This window comes from Monodelphis domestica, chromosome 5 (genome assembly GCF_027887165.1).
Source record: "Monodelphis domestica isolate mMonDom1 chromosome 5, mMonDom1.pri, whole genome shotgun sequence".
In the NCBI taxonomy this organism is placed as follows: Eukaryota; Metazoa; Chordata; class Mammalia; order Didelphimorphia; family Didelphidae; genus Monodelphis; species Monodelphis domestica.
The window spans coordinates 237744298-237771692 of record NC_077231.1 but is presented as its reverse complement, the minus strand read 5'-3'; the positions used below and the strand labels follow the sequence as shown (position 1 = coordinate 237771692).

General features: G+C 36.3%; 1 protein-coding gene across 3 annotated transcripts in view; it reads left to right on the top strand.

The window, feature by feature from the left end:
* Window positions 1-27395, top strand: part of PTPRN2 (protein tyrosine phosphatase receptor type N2) — a 1540336-nt gene that overhangs the window by 657876 nt on the left and 855065 nt on the right. For all 3 annotated transcript variants that reach the window (XM_007504686.3, XM_056800889.1, XM_056800890.1), the window contains 3 exons: window positions 17150-17398; window positions 18883-18923; window positions 20570-20955. In XM_007504686.3, the coding sequence (XP_007504748.1) occupies window positions 17150-17398; window positions 18883-18923; window positions 20570-20955 (676 nt within the window). The remainder of the gene's footprint in view (window positions 1-17149; window positions 17399-18882; window positions 18924-20569; window positions 20956-27395) is intronic.

Below are 27395 nucleotides of genomic sequence, written 5' to 3'. Positions count from 1 at the left end.
GTTTGTGTCAGCTTGTCTTCATATATATCTGTTTGTCATCAACACCAATTTTAGATGGAAAACTCTCAGAGAGTAAAGCCTGCTCTCCATTCTCAGAGGTGCATCTAATCAGTGTCCCTTTGATAATGATGGTGGTTTTTATTTTTGAATCAGAAAACTTCATTGAACATTTGCTCTGAAGAAAATCTGGCTATTTTGAGGTCATTTTCACTTGAAAGAAAACACCTGCTGCCTCTATAATGCTAAGAGAAGGCCATTCATATTTGAGTGTAGATAAATGTTGTGCCCTGTTCGAAATCTAATTATACCTTTTGGCAAACAGTTCCAACTACTCTCTCATCCACCTGATCTCTGGAGCAGGGACTGTTTTCAATGGCTTGTGCCCTGTATACACACATCACCATGTGCAGGAGCCAAAAGCAACCCAGGTTCCTGTTGAATTGAATTATTTATCAGTTTAGTATCAGCAAACCCTTGACTATAAACCTCTCTCTGCATGCAAGGGAAACTGAACACAATAGAATGAAGCAAAGGAGCCATCTGTGTTCTTAAAACTTTCTAATTTAGAACAACAAAGTTCTCAACCTGTGTTCTAGGAGCATATGTGTCCTTCTGTTTCTCTATGTAACTGTGGTTTATAGATGCAAAATAAGAAAACCATGATTAACCACAGATAATATCTTGTCTAAAGGTTCTTCATTTTTGTGTCTTGGACCTCTTTGGAAAACTGACTATGGACACCTTTTCAGAATTTTTTTAAAAGTATAAAATCAAATACATAGGATTGGAAGGGAAAAGTACATGTTAATCAAAATAAAGATGTGATTTTTGTCCCATCCAACACCAAAATCAATCCTTAGACTCCTTGGCAATCAAACTATGAAGTTTAGGTTAAGAACCCCAGCTTTTAGCTAACTCTTTTATTTTACAGATGAGGAAATTAAAGTTCTGCCAATAGGGAGTGACATACCAAGATGATCATTTAGTGACATAAGCACAAGTGGACCTCAAAACCCTTTCACAGACTTAAACCTATCACCAAAAATATTACTTGGCCATCTCCTCTTGACCTAAGTTAATTGGCATTCAGAGCATGTTAATTAATTTTCATATTACTCTCTAAACAGTGTATCATCAGGAAATGACGGATATTCTTAATCCACAAAACTGAATAAAAAAGATAAATTGCAAAGCCAGATTTACTTATTTTATTATCTCCCAGCCCCACCCTTTCTCTATAGTTTAGATAAGCAAAACTTGAGTATACATGAGTGGGGGAGGGGTCAGTGCAGAGGGGGTGGGGCAGGAGGCATGAGTGGAGGGAGTAGTGGGTTGGGTAGTAGGGGAAGGAGTAAGTTGGGTATGGGAGGGAATGGCTTGCAAACTAGGTGTCCTATTGTGTAGAGCAGGATGGGACAGAGATTCTGATAATGAGGAAGTATGGAGAGATAAGTCACTCCTACTCTGAGGTGGTTTTAAATTCATTTCATCATTTTTTATAAAAGCCATGATATCCCCCAAACTCTCCTTCACAATTTACAGTAAACTTGAGTTACTCAAGCTGAGCTTTTAGTTCCACATTTTGTTGAGTAGTAGAACGAACAATTGGTTGGTTTGACTGGGAAATGGGTTTTTCAAGGGGAGATTGACACAATTTTCCTATCTGATTCTCTAGCTTATATATGGTATTTTCCAGGTTTCTCTTAGAGAAAAATAGATATGATATTATAGCTCCAACAATTAAGATCCCAACCAGGAGCAGTGTGGAGTATAGCCAGTGCCATACATTCTCTAGGATTGTGAAATAGTCAAAGAACAACATGTGTCCAATTTTGGTTATTTTACTTAAAAACCAGTTGTTAATATGACTGTATTCTGGCTCTAACCACATTTTTTTAGGTGTTTGGGTGTGGCCCTTTTAAAAATTTTAATCCAATTAACTCTTCTGGGTGAAAGGGCAGAAGGAGACAAGGCTAAAACTTTAATACAATCACTCTCTCTAGCAGGGCTCCTTTCTCCAGGTTTCCCCTCACTGCTATTTAAGAGCAATCCAGTTAGCTAGTATTGTCAGTGAGTATTGGCTAGTTAGGTTGCTTGTTTTCTAAGGCAAGGGAGATTTAGAAACAGCTCCCCCAGATAGGACCTTAGGGCCCTGTTGCTAAGATTAAAACAGCTGTGTTCTATTTAATTTAAGGAGAGAGAGGAAAAAAAATTGAACTTATCTCTACAGCTGATCAAAATAAGCTATTAAAAGCTGACTTTGGGATAGTCACAATAAAATAAAAGTTTAGGAAAGTTAAGAAGATTGAGGGTATTTCATCACAATTGACGTGGTCAGCCAGATTGTCAAATTTATGGTTGAACTGAATATTTGAGAGAGAGAGAGAGAGAGAGAGAGAGAGAGAACGCGAGCACGCGAGCGCGAGCGCAGGCAGGCAGACAGGCTCTGCCTTCCTCTGAGCCAGGTAGAAATCCAAAGGCCCCAGTAGAAAGGGCAAGGAAGGAAGTCAGCCTTTACACTCACCAAGTTGTCAGTTCAATCAGCAGATTCTTTTATCAGCCTCAACTCAACAGGCTTTACTCCAAGTGACTCCCTTCAAGTCTCTCTGCGCTCTAAGACCAAGTGTCTCTTTTTCCACTTTTAAAGGCCTTTTTCTCTTGCGTCACTTCCCCTAAATTTCATGCCTACCAATCACAGCCGATGCTCCACTCCAGGACTGCCCACTTTTTCACGGGAGGGGGGGGGGAAGGGGGGGGCAACATACCTCCCACTCAATGAATGAATGGTTGTTCACACCATTTGTGGTTAAAATCCAAAATGGGTAGATCTCCATACTCAACTTTAAGTACTGTGCTTTATTCTTTGGGGATTAAAATCTAAAAATATATGGGGGATTACAATTTAATCTTCTCAATCAAGGACGAGGTAAGTACCTTCATTGTTACAATCAGGGGAGAGCCAAATCCAATCTTCACAGAGTCCATTGACAGTCAAAAACATATTCAGCCCCATATAATCCATCCAATTTACAGTACTCTTTTTTGTAGATTGGTGTAAATGCAGAGTTGATTAGTGTCTGCCCCTCAGAACCTTCACAGTCCACATGAAGCATAGAGAAAAGTACAGGATTCCTCTTCTGTGTTGAGATTCTTTGCCTCTTTGCTCTGTAGTTCTGGTTCATCCTATAGTTCTCCATTCCATGTGCCCCTTCTCTGCTGTCTTTTTTTTGGCCTTTGGTGTTCTATTTTTTGCTCTCTGTTTATCATACTCAGGTGCCTCATGGTACTTCCTTTCTATTCTGTGTCAGTGTAAGAATCTTCACTGATCTCTTTCTACCTTCCCAATCTTCTTATATTTCACTCCCTCACTAGAGTGGCCTTCTTGTTTTTCTTTGTTTATAACACCTCATCTCCTAATTTTGGCCTTTATCATTTATTTTAATTAAATTTATTTATTTAATTTATTAATTTAGAAAATTTTTACATGTTTACATGATTCATATTCTTTCCCTCCCTTCCTACCACCTCCCTCCTATAGCCAACAAGCAATTCCACTGGGTTTTAAGTGTGTCACTGATCAAGGCCTATTTCCATATTATTAATATTTGCTCTACAGTAATCATTTAGAGTCTACATTCCCAATTATATACTCATCGACCCATATGATCAAGCATATGACTTCTTTCTGATATTACCTTCCATTTACAGTCTTTATATCTTATTTATACATCATTGTTTACATATTGTCTTCACATTTGAAAATAAATTCCTTGAGTTCAGGAATCATGTTCAGACCTTTCTTTGTATCTTCAGAACTTAGCCTGGTACCTGGTACGTAGTAAATGCTTAATAAATGCTTTTCGGCTGACTGACTGCTGGATTCCCTTTAAGTTTGCAGGGATATGAATGTCTCCTGCTTGCACTGACACCTCTCTGCTTGTCTATGTCTTTAGGACCATCTTTTATTTTTCCTATTTTTGTCTTTTCTCTGGTACCCACATGATCCCTCATATGGAAATAGCTTTTCCCTTGCACACAGAATGGAAGACCCCTGGAACACACAGAGGGAATGGAATATCATTCTCTTCTTGACACATGAGTCCTAAATAAACAAAATTCATAAGTTGATAGAGTGAGAGGTAGAAGGGCCTTAGAATGCAGGAAACATAAAACAATAAAGTCTGATTCAGCTCACTGAATTCAGAAATCAAAGGTGCCAGATTCTTTTTTTTTTCATTTTACCCAGAGATATCCCATGGTATATTACTTTACTCCATAAAGTGTTGGAATCTAGCATATGCCATTTACCTCCTACTAATTGTTACCTAAAGAATGGGCCAAATTCTAGATGGGATCAAATTACCTTTTCTCAGTTAAATCCTTGTGTTTTTAAGGAATGGATAAAATCTCAAATGGGGTCACAAAGAGTCAGGCATGACTGAAATGACTTAACAAGTACAAAAAACCAAACGAAATAAAAATTTTCACTTTCATTCAATTTGCAGGACATTAATGCTACATTAAAAAGACCCCCAATCCATGACACCATTTCATGAATTTCCTCAAAGTCTACTGTAGAATCCTGGTATTACATAGGATCAAAGAGATCTTTGAGAACATTTCAATGGTTGTGATAATTTTCCCTCTAAAATTAGAAACATCAAGATTCTTTATTATTAGAAACACAAAAATTCTTCATTAAATCACTTTGAGTATAAATAAATATAAATAATTTCTTCTATTTTGCTCTAAAATTCCTCCTCCTTTGAATGTTTTCTTGGAAAATATTCATGAGATCATAATGTATAAACTTAAAGGGACCATGGACATTATTTACAATGAGGTTTTTTAACTTTTGCTGTCATGAATCCTTTGGCAATTTAAAGCAACCTATGGATCCCTTCTTAGAATAACATTTTTAAATACATATGAAATGTATAGGATTACAAAAGTTTCATATATATATGTGTGTGTGTGTATAAAAGTTTATGGACTCCAGGTAAGAATTCTGAGATAAATAATGTCTCATACTTTATAAATGTTATATCTATTGAGATAAAGTGATTTGGCCAATATCTCATGAATGACTTTTTTATAATTTACTTTTCTTTTTACATTAAAAGGTCTCTCTCTCCCACCTGCACTTCTATTGGAGATTGCAAGTTCTGAAAACAGGACCTTTTTTTCCTCTTGTTTATGTTTATTGGTATTCACTACATGCTTAATGTGGACAAATCTAATTTGAAGGAGAATCCTATAACTCTGAGATCTAGAAGGGGTCACATGGTTAAATTGATACCTCCCAAATTAGATGCTTTTTTACTTCTTATATAGATTCATGGTCCTTAAAAGTAAATGAAACTGGAAACCCAGTATTGATTCTAAGACAGCAAGGTTGTTTTTGTTTTGTTTTTTAGCAATTGGAACTGCATATAATTTGCATCCTTCTCTATTGGTATTATAGAGAAGGAGTATTACTAAAGATGACTTTTCCCTTTGTAAAGTTCATTGTGTTGTCATTTGAAGACATCTATAGACGTGCCCATTCTCTGAAGGCCAAACCTACCCTTGTTGTTCATCAGGAGTCATTGCTAGTTGATCTCCTTTTCCAATCGTTACATATTTGATATTTGACATTTTGCGTAATTGCCTTGAGATATCACACTTGGAACACTGAAAGCTACTTAAAATGTCATCATGAGCAGGTCAGAGTCTCAGGTTTGTATAGTGTGCTTAATGGAACAAAAGAATTTGCCACTTTGATCCTTTTAATCTTCCATTGTGTTCTCCTTTCATGTTTTCCATCTGCTTCATCAGGGCTTTGAGGATTTAAAATTTTGTAGTTTCTTATTTCTTTTCATCATTCATATGGTTGTAGATTCAGGACACATAGGGAAGTTAGAGAGCCCCTAGCCCACTCTCTTCATTTTGCCTTTCTTTGTGTCCCCAGTGTTCAGCATAGTGATCAGCACATAGTAGGCATTTAATAATGTTTTTAATTGAATGGCAATTAGTAAACTAAAATCCAGAGAAATTAAGGAAACTGCCCAACATCACAAAAATAGTACATGGCAGGAGTGATATGAGCATTTTTGAGGAAATGCAATGTGGTAATAATGCCCAATGAGTTCTATCATAAAGGATTATTTGGCAGATGTTTTTAATATATTGACACAGCTAGCCAATATGATGAATACTGTGTGCTAGGCTTGAAGTCAATCAAGATCTGAGTTGAACTACTGTATCCAGGGCACAATAGCTATGGGAACCTGGGTATATCACTTAGCTTCTCTGTGTCCAGTTTCCTCATCTGTAAAGTTATAGACATGGATCCAATGGCATCTAAAATCCCATCTGGAACATAAGCCAGGATCATATATTTAGTGATTATAGTCACCATAAACTTACCATTGACCCAAAATTGCCTTTATCATTGTATTATTAACCCTTTCTCCAACTTGTGGTGTTTTTATTTCCAATTCATTGTATTGGAATAATTTAGGATCAGCTTCTATGGTCATTTTTTTTAAAGCAGAAATTTCTCCTGGATTCCTTGAAAAGGAACTACAAAATGCAGGTGACCTCTGATTTGGCAGGTGTTTAAGAATATAAAAGAGGTTTATGAGCAGGAGTATGCTAAAACCATCTTATTCAGACCAATTGTCAAATTTTCAGTGTGAATATATACTTTAAAAATTGGCAAACTACAAATAATGAATTGATTTATTGCTTTATTGAATTATAGACTTAAGAAAGTAATGGAGAAAATGTTAATAATGCAAATTAAACCTAAAAGTATGTGCTTTAGTCAAGTGTTATACATTTGCCCAGATTATGAGTCACCATCTTCCTGCTGTTTTCCAGCTCTAGTGAGAACAGAGAAAGAGTTCATGGAAAGGGAGAGATTCTTGGTGAACTGACAGGAGGGTTTTTTGCTAGGGTCATTAAATACTGGAATAGATTGAAGGCGGCAATGAAATTTTGTTAATTGTAGATCTCTGACAATAGGCAAGTAGGTATTCATATGTCCTATTTTTGCCTCATCAAATGAGGGCACTGTCATGCTTTCACAGGGCCAGCATCATCTCTAAGTAAAGGATGTGGAGGAGATTCCCTCCCTGACTGCCCTTGCACAGTTCAGGCTTATTAACTTATTATTTGGGGAAAAGATACTCCATCTCAGGAAGTATCCTTTTTAGAATCCAAATGCCTTCAGAAGGACAATACACTGACCAATTCTTTTCCATCTTAGGTTTGGCAGATAAAAATAGTCTTAGATATACTAATCCATACCTGAACAGAAATCCTTTCTAAGATTTCTATTCCTAAGAGATGGATATCAAGTCATCATTAAATGTCTTCATTGATAGGAAAGTTGTTACCTTTTAAGGAAAAAAGGAAGAAAGGAGGGAGATAGAGCTAGAGGGAAAGAAGAAAAGTGCAAACAGGGAGGGATGGAGAGGAGAAAAAAGGAAAATGTGGAGGACGGGAGAAAAATCACAAATATTTCTTGATTACATATTATGTGTCACACACTATGACAAGTACCGAGAATAGAAATAGAGTCCACCTTATGACTTTCTCCTTGGTGGTTTCAATATGTGACAAATTGGCATAAGAAATTAACTATTTTTTGGGGGGGAGGGCGATTTTGCAGAAGCCACAGATGACACACAAAGGTCTACAGATGACACAAAAAAGTTTAGAAACTAAAAAATGCATATAGTTTATGTATAGTATTATACAATATCAACGTACTGACAAAATACTTAGCCCAAATCTTATAATTAGTTATTGTAAGCACCTCATAAAGAAAAGAAAAAAAAATCAGATTTCTTTTCTGGAAAGAAGGGAAGGCCAAACAATTTAATATGAATTTTATAGATTGGTGGGTGCTGATAAGGGGTTGCTGTTCTCCTAATTTGCCCACCACCAGATGTGGAAGGAGTACATGTCCAAGCAAAAAGAAAGGCAGGCAGTTCCTGGCCCCAAGAAACTTGTATCCTACTGAGTGAAGACAACACAGAAAAGGAAGCTGAAAAGGCTGGCATGTAAGGAAAGAGATGAAGATCCCATTGACAGTGGGAAAAGGAATTTGGAGCTGGTGGAAGGATATTCCAGGATAAACAAGCTGTAGGAGTGTGACTATTTCTGGGTAGAAAGGCCTCAGGCACTGAAGAGTGTTCTGGGATAACACTGAAGTAGAGGCATCCAGAATATCAAGAATAGGTCCACAGGGGGAATTCATTTCTCTTTAGGGCACATCTCATTCTTAGGAAACATTTTTTTTTGCTTCTGCAAATACTTGTTTTACTCCCACTTCTGCCCTCTGGGGCCAAGCAAAACAAGAAGGAAGGTATCAAAGACAATGTAGTTCACAGTTTTGCCCAGACCTGACTGTCCTTACATAATCCCAGCTTGCTAACAAATGAGCATCTATGTAGTCACCAGGAAAATGCTTGTCATTCTTTTGTTTTATCCTGACTTGACATATAATGTTTGCCATAGCAAGCACTTTAGTGGGCTTGGAGGGAGAAGACTTTCCATATCATCCCCTTTTCAGTGACTCTGGACCTTCTCTGTTGTAATGAAGCAAGCAGAAACCTCCTGTGCCAGTTTCCTTCCCCTGTACCCTCCCACCAGAATAACTGTTGACCCTTCCTTGATGCCACCAAGAAGCCTGCTAAATTACTTGGTAGGCAAATCTGTGAAAGCTTCATCCCAACAACTGTTTAATTAAACCTTTTTGGAGGGTTGATTACTTTGTTTCCCTTGTTTTATTTTATAAGAGTCATAACCCCCTATTTTCCCAATGCTATTCATTTTGAGCCACCTCTTTTAGCAGAGATCTATCTAACTCATCCTTCAGTCTTTGCTCAAAGATCTCAATTGATGGAGAGCTCATTATCTTCAGGATAGCCAAATCAACTTTTTGAATTACTCAAATTAAGTTTTTCCTCTGCACTTCTTTAATTCCTCCCTTGGATGTCATTATGAGATCTTAGGATCTGATCACAGCAGAATCATACTTATAGAGATCAAAGGAATTTAAAGGCATGCCCATCTCCTTCACTGAATGAAGTTCAATGACTTGCTCAAGATAACAAGACATAGAGAGGCAGAGAAGTCTTGAACTGAGATCCTCTATATCCAAATCTATTATTCTATCCATTGCATTTTTTATCTTGGTCCAAACAAAACAAGTCTAATCCTTATAATACAACTAAATCCTGATTAGTGCAAATAATGAATCTCCTGAAGTGGTCACTAAATCCCCCCTATATTTTCATTGAATTGGAACTAATTACCATAGTTTACATAAGTCCAACTTTGAATATCACAAATTCAATTATATGTAACCACTTACAAGGATTTATTACTTGAAGTAATTAGGATGTTAGTAAATATGTGACCACTTCAGAACATTTAGTATTCAAACTAATCAATTTAATTCAGTAAACATTTATTATATCTGTTGAGATATAAATATAAAACAAAAATAGAAAAATAGTCTCTGCCTTCAAGGAACTTACTGTCTGATGGTAAAAGACAACCCGTAAAAATGAAATTGAAAAGAAGTGAGGAACTAGGAGATACCTAGTGTGATTGCATGATGACCAATGGAGTTGAACCCAAGAAAACCACTAATTCAAAGAGTTCTCTGTAAAGTGCTGAGAACTCTAAACAGGAAAGCTTTTGGAAAAGTTTATTGCTCTGCCCTCCCGTCTTCCTTTGTGGCATATTATAGACTTTCAAAGATTTAAAGATTGTTTTCAAGTTACACTCCAACTCAGGGTTCTATTCTCCAGGTGGAATATTCTTCCTGTAGCACAGTTTCAAGTCTCTCACCATTCCAGGAGACTGGCTTTGCAATGTGTATTTGTTTGTCTATGTCCTTGCTAAAATGTGGTGCTAAGAACCCAGCTCAGGATCACTCCTTCTGTCATATGATATAAGATCTCATCATCTGATAATCAACTTATTTCAAATCCTTGTCACTGACATCTACCTGAATTCGACACTCTTCCTTTCCTCAGTGACTTGAGCACCTCACTCAAAATGCAGAATGAAATTTCAAGTCCAGAGTTAAGGAGGAAGTAACCAGTAATGGACCAAAGGATGAAAGTTCAGAGCTCTGGGCTAGGAGTCCAGAAGTTGCACAAAATGTAGCCATTGAAGGCAGAGTCAGTATCAAACTTGGCAAGTAATTGGACAGCAAAAGCAGAGAAAATATGCTTGTGACTCTTAGACTGAAACTGAGGGAAGATCTGCTTCCTTTTTATCCTGTAGAATCAGGAGTCATTGAGTGGGTTCTCCCCATGCCCCCCCCAAAAAGCTTTCTTTTGATTTTTCTGGAGCCAGGAGTGGTTTCTTTGTAAGCAGGTATTAAAGTGAGTTGGTTAGGACTTTGTGATTATGAGCAAACCTTTCTGAATCACAGTTGATAATTCTTCCAGGCCAGAACTGCAATCGATGTGGCAAGTGGATAACCTCAACTCCTGATTACATCTATTAATGGAACTCACGTTGAAGGGCAGTGATTTTTTTTTAACTCAACCAGGTTCTTCTCACCCCTGCCCCCATCTTTAGTCTTTTTTTTTACCTCTTTGGAAAGGCAAGTGGTGCCTCTGGACATAATTTATTGCTACAGGACTTCTTATGCAGATTGATATTGTTCCCTTGCCACAGAACATAGATTTACAGCAGGAAGAAATTTCATTTTTATTTATTTTTTTAAAACCCTTACTTTCTGTCTTGGTGTCAATATTGTGTATTGGCTCCAAGGCAGAGGGGTGGTAAAAGTTGGCAATGGGGGTCAAGTGACTTGAGTGGAGAGTGTCTGAGGTCAGATTTGAACCTAGAACCTCCCATCTCTAGTCTTTTTACCCAGCTTCCCCCAGGAAGAGATTTTGAAGATCACCTGGTCTTGTCTTTGACGAATGAAGAAACTAAGGCATAAATCAAGTGATTTGTTCAAGACCATACAGCTAGTGAGTGACAGCCAGGACCCAAACCTAGTTCTCCTAACTCCAAATCCAGTATTCTTTGCATTATACTACATCATATGATTTCATTGATTTTATTAACAATGAACTTCTACCTTTGCCTAAGATAGAGATGCAGGACCAGAGAAGACAAATGTTGCAAGAGAAAGAGAACTACTTAATGAAACATCCCACATGCCTTTCCTTTTCCTTACTCCCAAATTTAATTAAAAAAAAAAACAACTAGCTGTGGTACTATGAGGCTACAGTTTTAGTTATAATTTTTAAAATGTGTTACAATAAAATGTGTAACATAATAATATGGTACATATGATATGTTATTTATAAGTATGCAATAAACTATAACTGCTTATTCAAGAACAACAAATTCTTATATTAATAATGTCCAAAATCTCTTTCTTTTTTCCCCTCTCCCTCTCATTCCTCTCACTTCTCCAAAAAGGCAGGTCATATGATACAAATCATACATATATTATCATGTAATATTTATTTCCCTATTCATCATGTTGTGAAACAAGACACATAATGCTTACATTAGAGAAAAATTCATAGAGGGAATCAAGTGAAGAATGGTACACTTCAGTTTGCATTCTTTTAATGCTCTACAGAAAGCACATTCTCTATCTTAAAAGCTTCACTTCATTATCTATCCATCACTATCTCTTGGCTTCAGACTTGTCAAGTTCAAATGCAGGGGTCTGACACCTATCATGAGTATCTTGTGCCCTGGCTCAGGCTAAAATGACTGCTTCTTTCCAATAGCTAGGGTCCTATGCTCAGCATCCTTCCACTAGCCTTTGTGTACCCTCACATTTCCTCTAGTGAATGAGGAATGATGGCTACTTTTATAGATTGATGTCATTCAGCATTTATGACCATATTGCCCCCCCAAGTTGGCCTTTGACCTCTCAGAGGTTTGTTTGATGGAAAGTTCTCCATTGACTCTGAATGCTACAGAAAGAACAGCTCCTAAAAAGGCAGCGTCTGTTCTAGCTCTGATTTGCTTAATAATTCCAGAGAAGCTATAGTCCTCAATAGAAGGAATTCCACCACAGCACCTATGGCCATTTGCCCACCCCCATCCCTAGCATGAACTCTTCCCCCTTCTTACTTCCATTTGTTTGAGAGCCAACTAAGTCTTTGTTGTAGGCATTTTCCCTCCTTCCCTCCTTTCCTTCCTCCCTCCCTCCATTACTTCCTCCCTCCCTCCCTCCCTTTCTTCCTCCCTTCCTCCCTCCCTTCCTTTCTTCCATCCTTCCTTCCTTTCTTCCTTCCTTCCTTCTTTCCTCCCTCCCTCCCTTCCTCCCTTCCTTCATACCCTCCCCTCCCCTCCCCTCCTCTTCCCTTCTCTACCCATCCCTTCCCTTCCCTTCCTTTCTCCACTCATCCCTTCCTTTCTCTTTCTTTATTCTGTATATACTTAGATAGGTATATGTTGTCTTTATCAAGCACAATGTAAGCTCTTTGAGAGAAGGGACTTGTTTTCCTTTTTGTAGATCCGTCTTTTCATCATTTGTTTAGTGTCTAGCACATTTAGTAAATATGTGTTCATTAACTGATTGATTGGAGCTCATGTCATGCCTTGGAGACTTGCCCTCTCTCCAGTAAGCAACACTATTTCTGAACTGATAATGTTAATAGGGACAACTAGGTGGCTGGAGGGATAGAGAGCTATTTCTGGAGACATGATCTGGGTTCAAATCTAGCCTTAGACACTTCCTAGCCATATGACTTTGGGCAAGTCACATAACCCCAATTGACCAGCCCTTATGGCTCTTCTGCCTTGGAACTGAAACTTAATATTGATTCAAAGACAGAAGGAAAGGATTTTTAAAAATAAAGTTAGTTAATAATCTTACCTTGTTCCTATCTTAGTTAAGATTTATGGGGCAGGGTTGGGCCACAATATGACTATGTCTGTAATAACAATCCATTATACTCTACTTAGAAAATGACACTAATATAAAACCAAAACATTTTAAATCTAAATGGAACTTTAGAGTTCACTGGGTAGCCTTAAGCAGATATGTGAATAAGTCTTTTCAAATAAGCCAGACTATTATTAAGGTTGGAGAGGGGCAGCACAATTCTCCTTTGAAAAGTCTTTTTTTTTTCAGAAATGGAGGCAAAATAATATTTTTAAATGTCTCTTTCACATTCTGGCAAAAATCCTTCTGAAAAGCAAAACTCTTACTTGGTTAAAGGGTAAAGATGTGTGAATGTGGCCTCCCAGAAATGGTAATAATGTTCTAGCTGCTTATCTTTGTAAAAAATCTGTAAGGTGTCTAGATAACCTCAAACTCTGTTTTCTTGTCATCCATTATTCAGTGAATAAAGCTTTTATTGACCAGGCAAGATTGTCACTTGGTGACAAAAGCAGTCTTTGAGTCCAGCACTGTCCCTCGTTGATAGGAAGAAGGTATAGAAGAGGGAATTGGGTTTTTTCACCATGTAGCATAATAGAGTATTTCTAAGTCATGTTTAATGTACTTTTTTTTACCTTAGATTCACCAGACAGATTGTCATTCTCATTTTAGATGGTTCTGGCTCATTATGATAAGTATTTTTATTATTGTCCTTGCCAGAAAGAAAATGTGCATCCAGGAGGCAATATGTAATAATAAAAGAGCTGACATTAAGATGATTTAGGTTCAAATATACCTCTTAAGCACTTTCCAACTGTGTGGCCATGAGCAAGTCACTTAGCCCTTCTGACACTCAGTTTCTTCACCTTTAAAATGAGAATGATAGTTGAAGTGCTTACAATAGATTAAACATTGAAAAAACTGTTAATTTTTATATACATATATATATTTTTTTTTCATTTACATAACAGTCTTCATAGTCATTAAAGTATTGGAAACTTTCCTCTATTTCTCTATGTGCAGCTAGGTTGCACAGTGGATAGAGACCTAGATTTGTAGTCAAGAAAACCACAGTTCGAATATGATCTCAGTTCAAATACAACCTCAGATATTAACTAGTTGTATGTCTCTGGGCAAGTCACTGGCCAGTAGTGCTGTGGATAGAGCCCTGGGCCTGGCATCAGGAAGACATCTTTTTGAGTTCATATCTAGCCTCAGACATTTAATAGCTGTGACAAGTCATTTAACCCAATTTTGCCTCAGTTTCCTCATCTGCCAAATGACCTAGTATTTTAAAAGCTTTTTTTCCTGATCTGGTCTAGGAATCTAAGTATTGTCCAAATTTGTTTCCTATAGGAAAATTTGCTTTAGCCCACACAGATAATTTATATGTGGAGATTTAGAAATGAGGCTGATTATGGACCATGGTGGCACATGCTTAGAGTGTCTGCTACTGGGAAAGCTGAAGCTGATGGATAGATACTTTGATCTAAGGAGTTCTGAGCTCGGGTAGAGTTAAAGCCCATTGGGTGTCCACAAGAAGTCCAATTCTAAGATGGTAAGCCTTTAGGAGCAGAGGACCACCAAGTTAACTAAGATGGAATGAATCTATCAAGTTCAGAAAAACAGAATAGTTCAAAATTTCCATTCAGAGTAGTATGAGAAATGGATCAGTGAGTGGCTATTCCAGGTGAGTTAGAGGGCCAGTCTCCAAACAAAAACAAAAACTTAAGATTTTTTTTGTTTTTGGTAAAGGAAGAGATGAATCCTGCTTATTAGTTGGAGAACTACTTATATATCATATGTAAGGGAAGTACATTGTCAAATTGATGAAAGTGTTGCCCTTAGGCTTGCTTCTATTACAGTTGGTAGAAGTTTCTGCTGAAAAAAAAAAAGTAAGCACTCCCTTTTGTCTCTTAAAATCCTTTATTTCATTCAAAACTCAGCTCCAAGGCCAGTTTCTACTGGAAACCTTTTCTGATCTGGTCATATACTCAGTGATTCTCTGTCTTTTCTCTCCTTCCCTTGTATTTTTGAAATAAAAACATATATTTATTTATGTATATGTCATCTTATCTAATAGAATGCAAATTTCTTAAGAGGAAGGGTATTTCATTTTTTTTTCTATCACCAGTACCTAGCACAATTCTTGGCCAGAAGCATATGCTCAATGAATGTTTATTGATTAAAATATGCTGTGTGAATTTGAAAGATATTAATGGTTTTTAATTCATTCTACCTTTCTTGAAATAGTACAACTATCCAGGAGCTCCTGGTGGTGGGTCAATACTGTACACTGAAATAATATGATTTTTTCAATGCCATTTCCTTGAATGATTTTATTGAATTGAAGGCTGAAAAGGGACTTTTATGTGAATTCTTTCACAAGCTTGCTCCAGTTTACCTTCCCAGATTCATTTCCCATTACTCCCTTTCATGGATAAAATATTCCAGCCAGTCTAGCATATATTCCATTCCCCCAATTCAGCATCCCATTTTCTGTCTCTGTGCTATTTCCCATGCTTAGAATGAATGAACTTCCCCTTCATTTCTTCTTCTTAGAATTGTTGATCACTTCAAGGCTGAGCTCAGGTTGTATCTCCTATCAGAAACTTGTCTTTATCCCTCAAATCATTAGTGATTTCTGCTTCCCAAAATTAATTAAAATTTTTCCTGTTTTTTTTTTTACCTGTAGAAAGTAAGCTTCTTGAGAACAAATACTGATTTTCATTTTTGACTTTATATTACTGGTAATTTAGCATGGAATCTTCTATGTAATTCAATTTAATAAATCTTAATTGATCACTGTAAACTCACAACTCACAAAGCCTTCTTTTCAACTACCTCATTTTAAAATGCTTGTAATGAAATATTTCTTAGCTTCGTTTGATTCCGATCCATTGCTGTATAGCCTAATATTTCTGATGCTGTTGCTGAAGCCCATTTTTTTTCTTTTCTCCAGAAATTGGTCATTTTCTGAATAATATTTGCCATACCAGTCTTGAATCACACCCTGTTCACATTCCTTTAATATGCCACAGGTTCCACTTTCTAACTCCTTAAATCACATTTGGAATGGCACCATGGTACAGTGCATAGAGAACTAGTCTTACAGTCAGGAGGCTCTGTGTTCATTTATCTCTGACACTGTGTTAAGGCCAAGCTGTTTAAACTCTCAGTAATCTAAGCAATTTCATAAGACTTTAATTACAGATGATTTGACCATCTACATCTAAGGAGGAAGTTTGCAAACTGAGAATTGCTTATACTGATGACTGTCACCCTTCTCCTCTCACCTAAACCCTTGGCTGAAAAGGGAAGAAAATATTTTATGATGAACTTCTGAGTTGTCTTTAAGCTTTTCATAGCCATGGTTCAGTATGGTAGATGATAATGTCAAGAAGTTCAGGATAGAATCAGATGATCAAGTGATTGTAGACTTAAAGAAAAGTAGGATGTTAGAGACCATTCAGGACAGTGAATGAATGAAAGATAAAATATTTATGAAAAATTTAAATATATGCCAAGTACTGCTGTGTAAAGCACCAGAGAAATTAAATACAAAAGGGAAATTCATCTCTGACTTGTAGGAGTTACTTTCTTCTTGAGAAGGACAACATAATATATTGGGGAGTGGTGGCCAATAAGGAATATTTTGTTTTGTAAATTTAAAGGGATGACAACTGGACTCATAAGGGAATAAAGTGACAAAGTCTTTGAAAGAGCAATGATGTTAGTTGCCAAACTGGAAGAGCATGGCAAATAAAAAGGAAAAGGGTTCCAGCTGCCAGGACAAAAAATCCATGGAGAGAAATAAAGCATGACTGGAGACCTAGGCAAAATATATAGATAGGGCCACTGATGCATTACCCAATGAGCACAGCTTCTTCATTAAACAGATAAGGAACCAAGATCCAGAAAAGTTAAGAAACTTAACCAGGGTCATCCATGTATTAAATAGCTTAAATGAGTTACAAAACCAAGTCATTTGGTTAACAGAGAAGCAGGGAAGGGAAATCATTCCCTCAAAGTCCCATGAGCAAACTAAGTGGCAGAGCTAGAATTAGTATTAAGATCTTGTGCTAATTTCAGCTCAAACCCTCCATGAATCAGTAGACTACAATCTTTCTGACCAGATCATTGCAACCTGAAGAATCAGCAACCTTCTTTCCACCACCTACTCCCTATCTGTCTCCTGAAATCTGGAACTCTTTTTCTTCTATTGACTTATAGATAGTGTTTTATTTGCATTTTTTATTTGTTTGTCTGATAATGCAGAAACCTTGATTCAGAATGTCCTGAAGGATCTGAGGAAGCAACAAGGAACCATAGAGAACCTGAGTCCCTTGGAGCTGCAAAAGATGGCTGATGTGATTACAGATGTCATGCAAGGCTCAAATACTGAAGTGCCAGGAATGGTGGGAAGTGAGACTGTAGGAGAACAAAGAGAACAAGAAATGAAGAGGGTCAACAGTCCAGAATCCAAAAACTATCCAAATGGCTTGATGGTTCAAGATAATTTGCAAGGTGAGAGGCCGTGCTTCTTGGATTGCCTCTTAAAATAAAATCCTTTCCAAGGTCAATTAGATTTTTTCATACTGCTTCAGAGAAGAAGGAATAGGGTAGTATTAAGGTGCTGCTGAGAAATGTTAGGGTTATCTGAAACTTGAGATATGGTTTCAATTGGGGAGACAGGGATTTGTGGTAATGATTTTTATCTGTTTGAACTTTGCTGCTACAAGCTCTCTGAACCAGCTAAATCTATCCAGGCAATTATGTTGAAAGGTAAATTACTGTCTCTGAGGATATATAATTCCTTGGTGCTGAGAATGAGATTAAAAAAAATAATAGTAAGTGTTTTGGATTCTGAGAGTAGATGTTTTCAAATATGGGAACAATAAGATGAACAAGGAATTTTTCCAACTTCAGTTTTAAGCTTTGGTTGCATGTAGAAAAAACCAAAGATTATTCCTCAAACAGTGACATTTTATTGGGCTGAAGAGATCCAGTGAGACTCTCCTGGTCTTTTTTCTCTAGTACTGGGCTTCCTGATAGCTGGCCATTAATCAGATCCATTGAGGATCTTCTGCTACTTTTGCTTTTCTCTATGTCTTCTTTGATGAAGGTCAGAATCTGGGAGTGTTCAGGTGTTTACCTACCACAAAGCCTGGTTTGGGTTCAGAGAAAAAGTCTCCATTATAGGCAAAGTCAGCTCCACATTGGCATAAATTTCCTTGGATCAACAAATGTTGATTAGGTACCCATCCTATAAGTGATGAATGATACAAAAGAACTCATGAGACAGGAGTCCTACCCTTAAATAGCTTATACTCAACCTGGAAGTTGTCACTGTGTTTCTCATCTATTTATCATTCATTAAACATCTTAGTGGAGGTTCTGATATTTAAGAAGACAAAAAAGCTGGAGTTTGTCCACTACGATAATAGCATCAAAATTTTTTAGTGATTTTATTTTAACAAACATCATTAAAACAAACTTCTCTATACATAGTAAAACAAAACAAAGAGATTGTTCAGGAAATGTATAATCTCCATTATATATAGCTTGTTTTTCTTTTTAAGTATGTTATGATTTCAACAAGTAGCTTTTAAAGCTGCCCTTCTGAAAGCTTTTAATTCTGAAAAGTCAGTTTAACAGTGCTGTATGCTTGTGCTGGGGGCTTCATTTTATTCTTGCATAAATGTAAATGGATGCCAGGCACTTTGAATATCTTGTAGGTTTGCATAAGTAGAGTTAAGATACTAAGTTGGGCAATGATGTATGACTGAATTGGATGTATATCCCTCAGCTTCTATCCCACTTGAATGAATAAGAACACTATTTCCTGAATTCTAAGTAGATTTAGTCTATCTTTTTAATTAGAACAGTTCATTGCCAATTTACATTATAAGGGAGTATGCTGTATGATTATCCGATTTAAATATGATGTGACACCTTGCAGCGGTATGAGAATGATGAGAATGTTGATAAGAAATTCATATCTTTTTCAGATAACAGAGAGCAGGAAAGTGATGACAGAGTTGATGAAAAGGTAAAATCTCTTTATTTTTCAGTGTGATATTACATATCATGGGGAGTTTTATTAATCCCAGGTTATGGCTATAAATGATATAACAATCCCTCTCAGAAGTAAATCGGTAGAACAAATTAATACTGCAGTTATCAGTCCATAAAACCACAGAAGAAACTCATTTTTAAAACGTGTCCAGTAAAAAAAAAATACATCATTTCATCAGGATTGGCATTGGCTTCAAAATCTGTGCATTACTTTATGAGTTGAAGTCCTTTCAGAACATAATACATTTATTTTTTCCTTTTGCGTTTGATTTTCTCAAGCAGGCAGTTCAACATTTTTTTCCTTGAGGGAAATCTTTAGCTACCGAAGTTGGCTAGATAAAAGAAAATGTTCTGTCTTTATCTGGAAGAGGTATTGCAGCAAGTTAGCATATATTAAATAAACTAAAATATTACAAAAGGTAGGGACCTGTGAGAGATACATTGGATAAGTTTTAAAAGCATTTCTGAATTCTTGGTCTAAATTTCAATCTATGTAACGTGATATCTTAAATTATATGTATTGGGCAAGCACTTATATCAAGATGCTCATTCTGCTTAATTGTCTAAATTATTTGAAAATGATTCCATTATTTGTATGGTATTTCTCTCTTATTTTACACAGTAATGTGATGTAGCAATATGATTGTAAAATAAATTCCACTGTTTCATTTATATTATAGGAAATGTGCTATTATTGTAACAATAAAATAGGTGACATTGAGTTAGAGGGTTTTTTCCCAAATGAGTCAAAAGGGTAGCCAGTCTTGTTACCTGGGGCAACGTTATATACCAATAGATTGTTCAAAGCCTTTTCTTTAAGAGAGTTGGTTCTATTGTCACAAGAACAGACTTCAAATTCATTACCTATGTGACTTTGTGTGTTATTTAGTTTTCTTGAGTCCCAGTTTTCATCTGTAAAATGAATGGGTTGACTTAGATGGTCATTGAGGTCCTTTATAACTTCAGCTCTGATATCATTTATATTCAGGCTATTAGTAAAATGTTCTTTTAGCTTCTTCCATGAATCTGGTATAAGATTATAGACTCAACCTTAGAGGTTGATTATGTAGAAGCTGATGCCCAGAGAATTTCAGTGACTTCCCAAAGATCAAACATTAAGAGGCCATGGCAGATTCTGGTCCTCTGACTTTAAATGTACCACTATTTCCACTGTGACACTCTTATTCTTGGCATTAGCCAGGTGGTGCTGATTTACAGCAAGAGTTAAAAGATGGACAGTTCTTTAATTGATGTATTGAAATATAAATGTGTGTGTGCTTTAGATTATTAAAAAGGGCCTTTTGTCTTTCTTCTGATGTTTTTCTTTAGCTTCTAGAATTAGATGCGAAGGAAGCTTCTATTTTCTCATCTGTAAAATGGGCATAATAATAAGCACCTATTTCTAGGCTTATTTTAAGGATCAAATGAGTTGATATTTGTAAAACTTTGCAAAATTTGAAGAATTCTAACTCATTTTTAAGTACTTCTCCCTTCTGTTTATATTTTTCTGTTCCTAGTTAGTACTAATTAAAAGATTTTATTGCCAATTTCCTGGGTCACAGTGGCCTGTTCTCCTTCAGGAACTTGCTTTACAGTTGGTTTTTCATTCTTTTATGCCAGGTGAAAGATTTGGATACCGAAATGGCAGGCTTTGTGAATGAGCAGGAGACTCAGTATTTGTCTGAAGGATTACCTTCTGAAAAACTCTTTAAAACAGAGACCAAGAAATCAGAGGATTCTGAATCTTCCCTTTCCTCTGAAGAGGAGAATGCTGGGGTTGAAAATGTGAAGAGTGAGACCTATTCCCAAGAACTAACAGCAGAGAAGAAACCATATGCTGACCCAAATGCCAATGAATTTGTGGAGTTTCAGGACTGGATCCAGGGTACTCTGAAACAAGATGAAAGGCTTTCTGAAGGACCTCCCAAAATTCCAGGGGAAGGTCTACAATTAGAAGTGAAGTCTTCTGATGAAGAAGAATATGGTTACATTATGACAGAGGAAGAGTAAGTAGAAAACTCCAAATTTCATGTGTTTGTATTTAATAAGCATTCATTATGACAAAATATTTTATTGTTATATGAACCAGTGATGACTTCACCTGCTTTATTCCCTTTACTGACAATGTTCTAGTTTTATCTTTGGGAGATAGATAACTCATGTCATTTCAATTCAACAAGCATTTATTTATTAAGAATCTACTACTTGTCAGGCACTTTACTAATTGCTGGGGATACAAAACCACTAATAAATAGTTCCACCCATCAAAAACTCACATTCTGTGAAGCAGGGGTAGAAAGGGAGAAATATTTACACAGATAAGTAAATTCAAAATATATATATACAAGATGAGTTCAAGTAAATTGGTAGAGTTTGTTTCAGTAGGTGAGGCAAGGAAAAAATGGATGCCAAATGACTGGTGAGATCAGGAAGGACCTTGTGTGGGAGATGACATTTGAATCTCAGCTTGAAGGGAGTTCAGGGTTCTGAAAAGAAGAGAGGTGAAGAGGAGAGAGTACTCCAAGCAAGAATGGGGGACAGTCTCTGAAAGGCACCTGTGCTGGAAATTGAATATTGTTTATGGGTCAAGTCCCAAAAGTTTGGCTGAAGTTACAAAAGAAGAGTAATAGATAAATCAGACTAGAAAAATAGATGGAAGTGAGACTACTAAGGATTTTAAATAGCAAGGTGGGACCCTTAAACCTTTTGGAGTAGATGAATGACACTGTCAGAACCATGTTTTGGGCATATTGGTTTCAGAGCTGTATGGAAAATTATATTGGAAAAAGGAGAGATTGGAGTCAGGGAGGTCCCTTGTGAGTCTCTTGCAATAGTCTAAGCAAGGGGCAACCAGGGTCTAATTTAGGGTAGCATTAGAGAAAGGAACAGATTGAGGAGATCATTTCTTTTTACCCAGTACTTCAGAATCATAAAGTTATTAAAGAATGTTAGAAATGGAAGAGACCTTAAAGAGCACAGAATCCAAAGCTCTTGTTTACAGAGAAGATTTGAGTCATAGAGAGAGAGAGGTTTAGCCCCAAACTCAATGTCGCACAGCTTCTCCTTTGAAGTCTCATAGCTGATATACTTAAATGATGTAATTTGCACTGCCATCTAATGTCAGTTGTGTTTCAGTCTCTTTCCAGGGTTCTTTCTATACAACTGCTCTGGCCAGGTCCAGGTAAATTAGCCCTGGATGCTCCATAATAAAGAGTTTGTTTAGATAGTAGCTATACTTACCTATATTTCAGTTGTTAAAAAAATGCAGTGACTCCACCTAGCATTGTAGGAAAATTAATATTCAGCATCATGCGGTTTCTGAATTTAATACTAGCTTTTGTCTTGGAAGTTTGCTTCAGGTAGAACTGAAGACTTTATTTTTCTGTTAAGAGTTGGAATCTGGGTTCCTTTTGCCTGAACTTGCTAGAATTCTGGTATATGATGTTTGGATAACATACTACATATTGGTTTCTTTCCTCCATTAAAAGACTAGAAGCTTTCAATATTTGACATCAAAGTATCCCAAATAGCAGGATATGAGTCATATACCAGGGGAGAAAAGATTCACAGTAACAAAGTGTTCCTTCCTCTGTCTCATTTTGATCTGAAAGTAACACAGATAGGAATCCAAACACCACGTACCCAACAAGCTACAAGCAGTGGACTTCATTTTTGCAGATTTTGTCACTAATGAATCTGCATTTGATGTTATACTTTATGAAAAAAGATACTATTTCCCCCCAAGTAACCAAAGCAGTATTTCAAAGGAAAAAATATATTCAGTAGTTCAGACATGCATTTTTTCTTTCCCTTCAAAAAGTAGCCTGGCTTTTGTTAAGGCTGATCATCTTATTGGCATAAGGGTAGATAAAAGAGATTGAAAAGTCATTGACTTTTGAGTGATTTTGAGGAATGAGAAAAAAGTTTATGTGAAACCTAGATTTGTCTCTTCAGCAATGATAATTTCAAGCGTTTTTCCTTCTCATTATTCCCAACAAGGGCTTAAATATGCCAGCATGTGTTAGTTCTTGCTGCATTCCAGCTATCAGTAATATCATTAGTAGAGAAAATGGTTCCATACCAAAACTGAACAGAAAATTTGTTGTGGTTTGGGTTTTTGCCTGAAAGCTTAGCGTCTTGAATTTCAAGACTTTTCAGCCTTCGTTGATTATGTTTTGGGGGTAAGTTCTAGCAGTTGAGATGTTCAATCTTATCCTAGAAAATACATTGACTTATTTTTCCCAACAGGATTTTTCATGAATACAGCTCTATTTTCCTCTCTTTTGCTAAAAAAAACCCATGCTTTGTGTGTTCATTTGTCTTTGTCCTTGTGGTCTTTATTGTAGAATAACCATATAATTCAATTCTGTTCAATTCAATAAACATTAAGCATCTGTGTTCGTGTATATGAAATAAGAAACCAAACATTTCCTGTCCTCAGAGAACTTACATTCCATATCAGGGATAAAACATATACATGAATAAGACACTATTCAACATTGGCATAAAATACAGAGACTTATTTTTTGAAAGTGATAGAAGTAACACTGGAAGAGTCAGGGGCAACTTCCTTTAAGAGAGGGCTCTTGAATTTACCCTTGAAGGAAGATAAGGGATCCATGAGGCAGAGCTGTATAGGAAGAACATTCAAGGGATGGATTATGGCTAATACAGGTGTCTTGCCATCCTTTTAATTTGACAGTACCCAAGCTGAGTTGGTACTTAATAAGCAGGTAATGACTGTTATGAGCTAAAAAAAGCAGAGGCATGTATGTGCTCATGTGATTTTATGTGAAACTCAGCATAGAATATCATTGGATTCATTTTAAACATTATTTTCTTGCTTTTAATTTTTTAAAGTCTTGTGTCTATTACAAATATAAATAATATGGAAATTAGTTTTGATTAATAAGACATGTATAAACCAGTGAAATTGCTTGTCAGCTGGGGGGAGGGGAAATAGAGAACATGAATCTTGTAACCATGGAAAAATAGTCTAAAATTAATAATAATGTGAAACAAATAAATAAAAAAATCTTGGAATTATAGATTTTTCTGCCTCTAGAAAACTACACTTTATACTTTCTATTGATTTGCCTGTTTTTGCTTTTATTGTCTAGCTGTTGTGATAGTGATAGAGCTTTTATTCAGCAGCTACAACCTGTAGTGATTGGACAAAGAAGCCCCCTGTATTTATATCCCAGGGCTTGAGGTTCATTACTTTCTGCCTTTCTATGTTCCCAGAAAGATTGTACTCAATGGGATAGTTGACAGATGTCAGAGGTGATTCACTCACTATATTAGAGTCTTTGGCTACCAGGCTTTGCATATATGGCTCAGGATGTCTAGGACTTCAGGCTTTATTGCAGAGATACTGGGTTTTAATTATGCCTCAAAGTAGAGATGAACATCTCCATGTAATTCGGAAGGAAACAGATTTCTGATAGTTTTAAAGACTTGTCAAAATGGCAGCTAACTTGTCAACAGGGAGAACAATAGATGACTCTTACTATTTGTCTAGTGACCTTTCAGAAGCTTAGAGCAAGGCAATCCATACCAATCCATACTATACATCAGGGCTAATCTCACTAGTGAAATGACAGTTTCAGTGTAGGCAATTGTCTAGGAAAGCCTCTCAGGTGCTGCCTCAGCACTTTGTGATGGAGAGAAGCCTGTCGAAAAGAACTGCTTCCTTTTGGCTGCTGGTGACTTTCCAGTAGAAAATGAAGCTGTTATTAGGACAAGGATTTCAGCACATCTGTCTGTTCTCACAGAGGAAATGGACCTTAGACCTGGCTATTTAACATTTAAAATAGGATTTGAAGTCAGAAAACCACATTTGTTTCTCCTTGGCTTTTTCATTTGGTTGCTACATTCACAATGAAGAGAATTTAAGCTTTACTTCCACAATTCTTCTGTCTCTGGCAGAGGATAGTGCTACAGCTGATGTTTTTTCCATCAGTGGTGCCTACAGAGTATGGCCTTTATTGACTGCTTGGCAGTCAACAATTTAGATTTTCTATTGGAGAAGAGAGACCCAGGAGTTCAATTTAAAATTATATGGATCAGGCAATGGATTGTTTTCATAATTATTTCAGGGTTGGGGGTATAGTTGTGGATAGAAGAGATTAGGAAATTTCTCTGTGAATAAAAGGTAATCTGGTACTTTAAAATAAAAACATTAAGGACCATAATTATTTAATATAATAACAATAACAGAAATAATAATATCTAACATTTATGTAGTGCTTACTATGTGCCAAGCACTTTATGATTATTATCTCATTTGATTCTCATTATAGCCCTAAAATGTAGGTGCTACTATTATCCCCATTTTACACATTTGCATATTTGGCTATACTAACTGAAAGCACTAAGAAATGGATTCTGAATTGGGAATCCAAGGATTGACTACAAAGGGAACCTAGATGGGAAAATGAATTACATTTTTGCTTTCACAAACCTTTAACTAAAACATAGCATTTTCTTCAATTTTGAATTCAAAAGAACATTCTGAGAAGGGATCCATAATTTTTCCCAGCCTGCCAAAAGGGTCTATGACAACATTAAAAAGGATTAAGAACATCTAATCTAGATGTGCATTAGAGTAAACTGTAACCTGCTCACTGGCATGTTGTATATTTTTTCCTATTGAAATTTGGTTGGGAGAAAAATGTGTCTCATTTTTGCTGGGGCATCATTTTGCTTTTTAAATTTTCTGACATGATATGATATAGCTTAATGGTTTTTTATTAGTTTTAATGGTTTGTCATTTCCATTTTTATCCTCTTTATGAACTGAAAGGCTTAGTCAAGGCTGAGTAAAGGGCAGACTTTACACTCCAAGAAGGAATATTTTATCAACCTATGTTTGAACCATTTGATCTTAGGGTGATAGGAAGAGATCAGAGGGTAGAAATGTATTTTGAAGCTTGGTAGAAAACTCAAACAAAGGCCTGCTTTCTTCCCAGTAGAGAAGAAACTTCCTTTTAAGTAGATTCAATAAATCCTCCAAAGGCCTATGGCCTGGCTGTGAGATTTTACACATAGACTTGTGGAAGTGCTGCAATGGAGGACATGTATGTAGTTACCATGAAAGGACAACTGGAGCTGAAACCAGAAAACTTAGTGCTTAGTTTTAGTACTTACTTCATGCCCACAAAAAGTCACTTCACCTCTGGATGTCAGTTTATATATTTATAAAATAAGAGGATTGGATTTAATGGTCCCTAAAGTCATTAGGTTTTGAGGCAAATGGCAGGGGCACTGGGTCAGGAGGGTCTAGGTTGAAATTCTGACACTGCCATTTCTTTATGTGTGAGCAAATCTTTTTATTTCTCTGGATCTCAGGGTTTTTTTTTTAATCTATTAAACAAGATGATTTGATTCATTATATCCTCTCTTGTTGCTTTGAGCTTCCATGATGCCTCCCAACTCTCAAACTCTCTATTTCTCTAATATTCCTCTCAGCTCAAAAGATATATTCCTATTTCTTCTGATACATCTGAATAGAAGAGTTATGTTGAACTATCTAAGTGGAATTAGCTTTGGAAAAATGAAACCTATAATTACTAAAATCTTGAGCTTCTAAGAAGAGTGAGGTCAAGATAGAAAAAAACCATAGAGTATCATGTTTTGAACATAGTAGTGAGTTCAGTGATTCAATTGAATATGGGCATGGATGGATGGATTAACAAACTTCTGTGACCTTGGACAAGTTATTTAAGCTGACACAACTGATACAGAGCACTGGGCTCAGAATCTAGAAGACTTGAGTTCAGATCTGGTCTCAGTCACTTATTAGCTGTGAAACCTTGACCAAGTCACTTGTGTAAAAGAGGTGGACCTCTTTTACACTTGTAAAATGGCAATAATCATGGCACTTACCTCCCAGGGTTGTGAGCATCAAATGAGATGTTTTTAAAGTGATTTGAAAATCTTAAATGCTATATAAATGTATGTCATAATGCTCATTAATAGTAATTATATTAATTATTGGTAGTAATGGTTAATAATTAACTATAAATGGGTTAAGATAATTTCTGAAATTTCTTACGAGTCCTAACATTCTAATATATATATATATATATATATATATATATATATATATATATATATATATATATAAGATAAGCAAGATCGGTCATGTTGAAGGGACCTGTGAGTCAACCTCAAATGGACCAGAATAAAATGAGTTATTGAATATGATGAGATTTGTACCCTCCTTATAGACTTAAAATAATTTTCCCTTGGGCCATTAGTGGTGTCTTCCTGTGAATCCTTCATAAAGGGGTCAACTCTACCTGCTGGCCACCTTCTTTTCCATGTCAGTACATTGCTAATAGAGTAGTACCACATAAGAGCTCTTCCTTTGTTGTTGCTCAATCCTGATGCATATCTGCTCTATGCACTTTTTCAGACACACTTTTCTTCATATATTTTCCAAA